General features: G+C 31.4%; 1 protein-coding gene across 1 annotated transcript in view; it reads left to right on the forward strand.

Annotated features, from left to right (window-relative positions):
• LOC141844247 (uncharacterized) overlaps positions 1–10030 on the forward strand; it is an 83262-nt gene extending 73232 nt beyond the window's left edge. Inside the window, exons 10-14 of the mRNA XM_074732282.1 lie at positions 5059–5247; positions 7333–7496; positions 8864–9016; positions 9093–9174; positions 9265–10030. Coding sequence (XP_074588383.1) covers positions 5059–5247; positions 7333–7496; positions 8864–9016; positions 9093–9174; positions 9265–9663 — 987 coding nt within the window. The 3' untranslated portion in view covers positions 9664–10030. The remainder of the gene's footprint in view (positions 1–5058; positions 5248–7332; positions 7497–8863; positions 9017–9092; positions 9175–9264) is intronic.
• The last annotated feature ends 841 nt before the right edge of the window (positions 10031–10871 follow it).

Genomic DNA, 10871 nt, shown 5'->3' on the forward strand with positions numbered 1-10871 from the left:
GTTTTAAGTTATGATACACAGAAAAGAGTAAAATAAGAAATAGAGTGGGTATTGTTATAGATAGTTCGTTAAAGGATGAAGTTGTAGAAGTAGTTAGAATGAGGATATAATTATAGCTCTCAAGATAGTAGTGGAGAAAGAAATTATGAACGTAATTAGTATATATGCACCTCAAGTAGGATTAGATAAAGATATCAAAAAAAGATTTTGGGACGACTTAGATGAAGAATTATAAAATATTCCGCCAAATGAAATAATTTTAATAGGAGGTGATCTAAATGTGCATGTTAGAGTGAAAAATGAGGAATATGAGAGGGGTGCATGACAGTTATGTGCTCGGAATAAGATATGAAAAAGAGTAAATTATATTGGATTTTGCGATAGCATATCACCTTATACTAGCTAATACGTTTTTTAATAAAAGAAAAAAACACTTGGTCACGTTTAAAAGTGGGAATAATAAATTGTAAATTAACTTTCTTATGGTTAGGAGTTGGATATACACCTCAAACATAGTATCAATAGAAGAAAAATATACACAATTCTTAAAATCAAGTGGTGAAAGTTAAAGGATGAGGAAACAAAATATATTTAAGAAGAAGGTAGAAGTACAAATATTAAGTGAAATATACGGTGACTTTAATATGACATGAGATAAGATGGTATCAAAGTTGAAAATAGTAGACAAGAGTATACTCGGTAAGTCAAAGGGGTATGCAGAATCTTGGTGGTGGAATGAAAAAGTATAAGAGAAAATGAAGGAAAAACGATCCGTTATAAGGAATTATATATTTGTAAGAATGAGAAATTTTTTTAAAAAAATATACAGTAATTAAGAAAGAAGTTAAGAAAACAGTGAATAAAGTTAAAAATGAAACTTTTAAACAGTTATATTGAAAATTGGATACAACAGAAGGGGATAAAGACATTTATAGAATAACTAAAATGAGAGAGAGGAAGACAAAAAATCTTCATAAGATGTATTAAAGATGAATGCAATAAGGTACTAGTAAATGATAGAGAAATAAAAGAGCGATATAAGAGGTATTTTCATTAACTTTTTAATAAAGGTTTAGGTGATCAACTTAATTTAGGTAATTTAAGTAGGTTAAATGAGTATAGAAATTTAAATTTTTATTGTGCAATTCAAACTTCAGAAATATAACAAACTTTAAATGTGATGCAAAATAGAAAAACCGTTGGACCATATGATATTCCAATAAAGGTAAGGGAACTGCCTAGGGAAACAAGGTATTGAATGACTTACAAAATTAGTTAACATGATATCAAAATGAAAAAATATCTAATCAATAGAGAGTAAGTATTCTAATTCTCTTATATAAGAATAAGGGAGACGTACAAAATTATGCAAACTATAGGGGTATTAAACTAATGAGTCATATCATTAAACTTTAAGAAAGAGTAATAGAAAAATAATTAAGGAGACCACGGTGATAGAAAATCAATTTAGATTCATGCTTGGAAGACCAACAATAGAAGCTATACATCTTCTCAAGCAACTAATTAAAAAATATCGAGAGCAAAAGCAAAATCTACACATGATATTTATTGTCTTAGAAAAAAATTATGATAGAGTTTTAAAAGCAATTATATGAAGAATTCTAGAAAGAGAGGTGTTAGTGTAGTATATATTAAACTAATTAAGGATATGTATGAGGATGTAATGACCAGAGTGAAGATTTCAGGCAGATTAACTAAAACATTTCCAATAAAGATAGGGTTACATTAAGAATAAACTTTAAGTTCCTATCTTTTTACATTAATCGTGGACAAACTCACTAAATGCATTCAAGACACAGTACCGTAGTGCATATTTGTACATAATATTGTTTTGGTAGATGAGATACGTGAAAGAGTAAATGCTAAATTAGAATCTTAGCAGGAAACACTAGAAGTGAAAGATTTTAGGCTTAGTAGAGTAAAAATAGAATATATGAAATTTAAGTTTAATAATATTAGATGTAATGAGACAATTGTTAAGATAGAAGATGACGAATTATCTGGAACTGAGAACTTTAAGCATTTAGGATAATTTTTGTAAGACGATGGAAGGGTAGAGAGAGATGTCTTATATAGAATACAAACATGATGATTGAAATGGAGAGAGCGTTAAGTATTTTATGTGATCGTAAAGTACTTCAAAATTTAAGGGAAATTCTACAAAATGACGGTTAGACTTGCTATGTTATATGACGTTGAATGTTGAGTTATGACTTGAGCACATGAGTAGAAGATGAGAGTTGCAGAGATGAGGGTGTTAAGGTGGTTGTATGGATATATGAGGATAGATAGAATAAGAAATGAGAGCATTAGAGAGAAAGTCAGAGTTACATTTATTGAGGTAAAACTCCGAGATACACATTTAAGATGGTACAGATACATACTTAGATGATCAATAAATGTTCCAATTAAACGATGTGAAACTATGATAAATATGCACATCAAGTGAGGAAGAGGAGACCAAAAAAGCCTTGGTTAGTAACAATAAAATAAGATAAAATTTATTTAAGTATAGATGATGATATAGCAGAGGATAGAATCTAATGGCGTAAAAAGATCCATATAACTGATCCCACCTAGTGGGATAAAGCTTGTTTGTTGTTTTTATAACTTTTACTAAATCATTAGTGTTTGAGCTTCCAAAAAGTCGAAGGCAAAATAGACGAGAAGAATATATGCTAAATCCTAAATTATTTGTTTTTTGATTCCAATAATTTTTTCATCTAACATTACTATTATTTTATTTTAGCATGATGAGATGTATATATCACATAAGTTATATCTTTTAATTAATTTGATATGTTTGATGATAGCCTTCACTTATTATATAATTTTATTGTTAAATAAATTATATTCCTTGGTAAATATATTATTGGATATCATACAAGTCAAATAGTTTTTTAAATTCAATTTTGAATGAATAAAATGAAAAAAATAAGACCAATGAGTAATTAAAAGAGTTAAATGAGATTAATAAATTTAATAAATTAAAGGTAGAATAGTCCCACATCAGAGAATTTAAGATAAATAGATTATAAAATTAATTTTAATAAAAAAGGTAGAATAATCCACATTAGAGAATTTAAGGCAAATAGATTGAAAAATTAGCTTTAATAGAGAGGTAGAATATGTTAATTAATATTAAACCACACCATTAATATTAAAATATTATTAAATAAAAAATTATAATTAAAAAATCTAAATAAAATTTAAAAAATTAATTTTTTTCAATTAATTGACGGTTAACCGACAGTTCAATTGTTGGTTCAAATTGGCAGTTGAATCAGTTCAATCGTTGGTTCGTCGGTTCATTGGGGGCCCAACCTTAATTGGTTTGTCCATAGACGGACTAGTTACAGGTTAGACTCGTTGAACTAGGTCAATGGGTAAGGGTTCGATTTAGATCCGACCCATGGGCAAGTATAATCGTGTCATGCCGATATGGTTTTAATATTTTTTAAATATAAATATATTAATTAAAATTAAAAATTTTAATCTAAATATTAAAAAATTACAGATACAAAAAATTAAAAAGAAAAAATGCAGCTCGTTGTGCAATGTCAAATGTATGTCTCCCAACACAATATAAAATTTTAAACCATGGTCCAATGCATTACCCATCGAACATATTTACTAAGCTACCCTTTTACAAGAGGTGATGGAGTAAGCCTCTATAATTCAAGGATAACACCTTGATCCAAACCAATGGGGATTTATGTAAGCTCTTAATCTTGACTCAAATAAGGAATTCCACTCGAGGATAATATCTTACAATTTCTCCCTAAGAGATGAAATAAAATCATAAGGGAGAAAAGTGGTTACCAAAGAGCTTGATAGAGTTTTTGAATAACAAATCTTGTTCAAGTTTTTGAATATGCTTTGGACATTTTATCTCTATGAACCATAATAAATGAATGAGATTGTAGAATGCTCAATCCTAGTGCTCAAACCATCTCCAAAGGATATATATTTCATGGTTCAATGGTCACTTGAAAAAATTAAAAGAAACATCTTTAATTGATCTGATATATGGTCTACTCGATTGGATGTCCAAAATATAAATGTGGAATTGATAACAATATTTTACTCTTCTAGTCGATTTCATATCATTTTAAATATTTTTAAGTGATTAGAGAAGCCATCTATCAATTGGAGCTCACTTAGGAATATTTTATTGTCCAAACCCCTACATTAAATGACTAGTATATTCTAATTGACTAAACCAACTGGTTAAACTGATGCTGTCTGGACTGTCCTCTTATTCATCTCATAGCATCTTGTAAATTGACTTAAGGTTCAAGACTTGAACAATTGACAAATATGACTTGAAAACACTTAAAGTCTTATGGTTTCAATAAAATTCAAAGTCTTGGTAGTCTCACCTCTACTTAGGTCATTACAACAGTGATACAATCTATACTTGAAAACAGCCAAATATTACAATATCATAGATAGTATAAACATTTATATGTCTTCGGTTTCTTTGTGAAGCTTGATGTCCATCTTTGAGCATTCTAATCCCCAATTGCTTTCACACTTATCAATGAAGTTTATCACCCAAGCTTGATCAACTTGATCTTCAAATCACATGATATTTTACACACTCGATGCATATCATTAAATACACTCTTAATTTAAATTGTATTACTAAACCATCGAAACAACATGGTCAAATCTAACAATAAAGGAAGAACCATTGCCCTAGCACTGCATGAGCTTCATAAGGCATATGAATTTGCGAGTCATTACTCAATGGAGGACAGAGTGGGAGAATAAATAAGGCATATGAAGGGTTTGCCCTGTTGTGAGACGGTGGTATTCAACAAACAACGGGATCTTTTAAGGCTATAACCATAAATCATAACTTTCACGAGCATAACTGCCATCTGAATTTGTTGTCAGTTAGTTTATTTTCCCTTGTAATCTTATCTGTTTTTTTTTGTCTTGTATAAATTTTCTTATTCTTGCATAAGTTGTTAAAGTGTAAGGCTGGATCATTCTTTATATTCTTTATGTTATATATATTTTTTTCTTCAGTCAAATAGCGCCAGAAGATCAAAGTCAGATGATATAGAGGCTGCTAACCGTCTTCCATTGTTGAACAATACATACTATAAGGATCTTCTTTGTGAAACCGGTGCAATGTTTGCTGTTGCAAACAGAGTGGATAACATTCATAAGTTACCATGGATTGGTTTTCAGTCATGGCGTGCTTATGGGAGAAAGGTTTGCATACACCGAATAAAGTTCTTTCTTTTATACAACATGTTAGATTTCAATTTAAGTTGCACATATCGATTTGTGTTTATATAATTTTAAACAATCATCAAGTTGAATTTTTTTAGGTATAAAGCATTTGTTGATGTTGGATTAGTTCCATGATTTACCCGCAAAAATTCTGATTAATTTCCATTTGTATACTTCATTGATTGCCACTGTAAGTGGATACTTTTAATTCATTTTAATTGAGGATGCGTGAATCTCAAATTATTCTCTAATTTATTCTTTTAATTTTATTTTCTTTTTTGGGTTATTCGTTTTGTTCTCTGCATTAGCAAACTAGAGTACTTTTCCTAACAAATTTTCTCAACTCAATGTGGAAAGAGAAGGAAGGAACCTATCTCCTAAGCTGTGATTCATTGACATAACAAATAAGCCTCTAGAGATGGAATGAGAATACCACCTTCTCGCCACAGACAATTTTCATTCATCCAACAATGAAGAACAATGAGGAAACAATGTTTTTAAGGGGACAACACAACAAAACACAGAAATTCCAGTGGAGGTACAACTCAGATTCTCAGTGTCTGAACATGGAAATTCAATCTGCTGTGGCTTGATTCTGCATAAGGAGAAGAGAGGGTTGTCATATTGGTGGTTTTGCTCATACGAGGAACAAGAAGAGGCTTGAAAAAAGGGGGTGGGAGCTGCTATTGCTCCACATACACACACAAAGGGAGATGGGAGGAGTGAGTGATGGAAACCAAGCAATGTCCGGCAACAAGCAATGTAACAACAAGCGCCATTCCCATGCCCAAATGGCAGCTTTTAGTGGCAGAGAGCTAAGTTGGCACTAGAAGCAGGCATTGCCTGCTGGTAGTGTGATAAAGCTCAAGTAAGCAGTGGTAGAAGAAGGGAGAAGGTTGGGGTCGGTGTTGTTTGCTTGAGGGGTAGAGTTTGCTCACTCAATCAGAAGAGAAAAAAAGGAGAGGGAAGGGTTTTTAATATCACCTAAACCAATCTTCAGCCATCAATTAGCTTAAATACTCTCAATTCAACTCAAATCTGATCCAAACAGCTATAAAGCAACCTCTAAATTCATCGGTTATGCCTCAATTTGATCTGTTTAATCTTCAAAATCCAAGTTAACCACTAATTAACCCTCATAATTTAACATTAATCAGTTTTTTTTATCAATCATGTTTGTATTTTGGTTTGCCAATCTACACTTATGATATTTTGCTTGTTTCTTGATGCTAGTGGTTTTTCATGAGTATGGGTGCGTGCGGTGAACAAGGGTGCCCATATTGCCATATCAGAATATTAAATCAATTTATTATAAAATTGTAATTTGCATGCCATAATAGTTTAATCATTATAAAATATCTGAAAGAAGAATTCTTTTATGTTTACTGGATTTGAGCAAGATGCATTTGGTCCTTATTTAAACTTTATTTTCAATTAAATATTCAATAAAGTAATTTAAATAGTTAAGTGATCTTAATTTGGATATATGATATTACATCTAACAAAATCAATAATGTGAGCTTCTAAATTGATGAAAATTGTTGAGTTGTGTTTAACACTAACAATCATCATAGAACTATGACAAGGATCTCATGATCATGGATGTTTACAGAATCTGTACTAAATCCCACATCAAACATCCAAGACTGACTTCTTATTGTTCTATGCCACTAGCTCTTGCGTATCATTCCTTTGCACTATAGTGTCATCTTTTTACCCTTGGAACTCTCTCTTTTCATTTTGTTCACTATATTTGCTTTGATTTGACCATAATTTTAGTCTGTTTGCACTTTTCTATGCCAATCCTTGGATAAGTTGGGTCTTTAATTTTCTTTAGATATCTGGAATATGATGACACATCATCGAGCATTTTTAAATGTTTCTAGATCCTGGTGACTAAGAAAGCTTAGTTCAAACTTCCTTATCCAGGAATCAGGTTCTTTAAAGATAACCTGACATCTATAATGGATGGAGAAACAATTATTTGATCTTGTTTATTAGGTCAATAAGTGCTAGCGACATCTGGTAATAAATCTGGAGAAATTTCACTTTATCTTGGCACAGGTTTCTTTGTCTCATTTTGCTGAGAAGGTGTTGGAGAAGGCAATTCAAGACCAAAGACAAGGGGATATAATGTACTATTGGGCAGTAATGGACACGGATAAAGAGAAAAACTCGAAACTTAATTTCTGGTCAATGTGCGACCATTTAAATGCTGACCAATGCAGGTGATTTATCTTTCATTTATTTTGCATTCTTTTTTGACTTAAGACATAGGGTGCTATAGTTTCATGCTGGAATTTGTCATCCAGCTGTTTGGGTGCTGATAAAGTCTTTGCTCTTTTAAATTGTGTTTAAAATTACAATGGGTATTTCAATTGGACAAAATAAAATTTTGAAACTTATAAAGAAAGATTGGGTTATTGATCAAATGCAATAAGAGATGAAACATTTCTTGATGTCTTTAACTTTTCAGGCACATATGGTGAAAGTTCATTGAGTATCCTTGGTGTATGACCTTATATTATGTGAACATTATACCTGGTATCTTTGAGTTTTTTTTTGTGTTATCCTCATAATGCTTGGAAATTGCATATTCCAAAAGTTCAAATTTCATGTAGCATATACAAGCAATGTTCATCCTAACTACTTATGATTTTATCTTGCAGTTGTTGAAGTTCTTTGATTTCCTCTATCCGTTATACTTTGTACTCTAATAAATTCAACTTCCACTAACTGAAAACTAGTCATGTATAAACATGTTCGATGTCCTCTCTCATTAAATTATTTTCATAGAACTATTCTTAATTTTATATTTTGTAGTTACCCAACACATTGTCTTTTGCCTTTTCACTTTCACTCAACTGTCTTTTTGTATGTGTTATCTTATAATTGTCCAACAAGCAACCCATAAAGTTTGGTGGGTCTTATGCATGTGGAAAATAAGACAAAATTAATAAAGGTTCTACAATAAATCATAAGCAGTGAAACAAATACTAGAAATAAACTATGATTAAATCAAATGTCAACTTATATGAGTTTTGTTATTAGGGGAAAAATTATATTATTACCCTAGATAGTCCCCTCTACCTTTGTGTATTATAATCCATATAAATATTACAAGAAGGCCCCTGATATAACAGTATTTACATTTTAGGTCTATAACACCTTCCATCTAGTTGATTCAAAAATATCCTGGAAACCTAGCTTGTTTATACTAAAATTTAGGTTTCTTAAGAATTTGATTAGAAAATTTCTAGCTAATCATTAGAGCCGAGAAATGAGATGATGATCTTATTAAATTGCACTCTCTTTGACGAAGTGCCAATTGATCACCGTGTTATTCTTTCATGAAAATTAGATTAGAATTTATATGCACGTCAACCTTGGTTGTCACAATAGAACTGCAATTGGCTCTATAGAAGCATCTACTAACTTAGTCAATTAATAATTTGATGCAGATAAGCTCACGTGCTTAACTAAACTTTCACAGCTAATTTTTTTATGTTTCCATGCTGCATTATAGTAGAAAGTTGTACAAACTACGTGGTTTACAAAGCAATAGAATTTTTAACACTTTCTAAATTTGTTGCAGTGCTGCGTTTGAGAGTGCTTTCAGACTAATGTATGGGATACCCCCTGGAAATGCAGCCCTGCCTCCAATGCCTCTTGATGGTGACCATTGGTCTATTCTCCACAGCTGGGTGATGCCAACACCATCCTATCTAGAATTTATTATGTTCGCTAGGTATTTTTTTCTTTTTTATTTCTTTCAAAACTTTCTAAATGTCTCTTTTTGATTTGTTTTACTTGTTGAACCACAGAATGTTTGTGGACTCACTTGATAGCTTAAATCAGAGCAACAGAAGCATGATTTCTTGTGTTCTTGGATCATCAATGCTGGAGGTAAATTGACTACCTTGCATTTAGCTTTTTGTGATGTAACTGTGTGATTATTTATTCAATTTCCTTTTCCTGGATCAACCATAATCTTAGAAAAGGAACTGCTACTGCCGGGTATTGGAAGTGTTGGTGAATGTCTGGGCGTATCATAGTGGCAGAAGGATGGTTTACCTTGACCCCTTGTCTGGGGAGTTGAAGGAACAGCACCCTCTTGAGCTGAGAGAGATGTGGGTGAAATACTTCAACTTGGATTTACTGAAGAGCATGGATGAAGATTTGGCTGAGAGAGCCGATGATGGCATGCATCCACATGACGAGTGGTTGTGGCCTTTAACCGGCGAAGTGCATTGGCAAGGAATCCTTGATAGGGAAAGGGAGGAGAGGTTAAAGCAAAAGATGGACAAAAAGAAAAAAACAAAGGAGAAGCTGTTAGAGAGACATAAACATGGCTACAAGCAGAAATCCCTTGGACAGGCAAAGAAATCACAATAGGAAACCCTAGATTCCCTATCCTCACTGATCAAAAATTATAATGCTCCTACAGTGATCAAGAGGCAGACCAAAAATGATTGATGCAGTCTGAGAAACTATTTGATTACGACTTCGTACACGAACCAAGTTGACATCCTGGTACATAAGCTCTTCTTTCCCCTTGGAATCATGTTTGGATGCAGGAAAAGGCGTGACAGATTAGATGCACAGCAGCACAGGTTGCTCTATTCTTTTAGATTCTTTCTAGTCGTAGTTTCCGACAAGCCCGGATACTAATTTGATTCTGCCATTTTACCATTCTTTTTCACTGATAAAAATGTATTGACTATAACATTTTTGTACTATTAATGCCTTAACTTTATTGTAAGTCCAAATTGACAAATATCAATGCCATAGAATTCCATTAACAAGTACAAGAGTTGAGAATTACTTGCATTTCAGTGGTTTTCTGCAATTTTCTTTTATTCTTTTAGTTTTCTGCGCATTGTTCCTAAGGCTGTAAGTCAACCGGCCATTTGTAAATAAATTTGACGTTTGGTTCGATAAGCTTATTTAATTAGTAAAAAAATATATGAAATAAATAAATTTGAGTAATAGTAAATTTGATTCATCGTGAACAATATATGAATAAACTTATCTATTAACTTTTATATAAGTTTAATAAGTAAATAAATAAGATTGAATATATCCTAATTGTTCATTTTAGAATTTTGCATCATGAGAATGAGCGCGTACAGGAATCGATAAATATGAATATTTCTTCCTTGTCGTGAAGGTAACAAAATAATGTTAATGGTGATCAGTATAAAGTATAGCCTAGGCCGAGTAGTGCCAAACAAGACACAACCAATCAATTAAAAAGTTTTTTTTTAATTAAAAAAATGAAACTAAAAAGATTTTAAAAAGTAAAACATAAGTTTTAAAAATATATTTTCTAATCAAATCCATAAAAATGAAATAGTTTTTTTTCATAAAATATAAACATTTTAGAATATTGGAAAAATTATAAATCATAAAGAATATAAAAATTGTTTGGTTTCCACCGACCATTTCAGTCTAATTTTCTTTTCATTGTTGGAGAATAAATTAACTGCTGGCATTTTTTTAGTTTTTCCATTTAATTTATTTACCTATCAAAGGTAGCAATATATGACCGACAGAATTAAATTGAATTATAAATATAAAAATGTTTTCATGAAGATAATTAA

The sequence above is a fragment of the Curcuma longa genome, chromosome 13 (genome assembly GCF_044706935.1).
Source record: "Curcuma longa cultivar G26 ecotype Majalengka, Jawa Barat chromosome 13, ITB_CL_G26_1.1, whole genome shotgun sequence".
Classification (NCBI taxonomy): Eukaryota; Viridiplantae; Streptophyta; class Magnoliopsida; order Zingiberales; family Zingiberaceae; genus Curcuma; species Curcuma longa.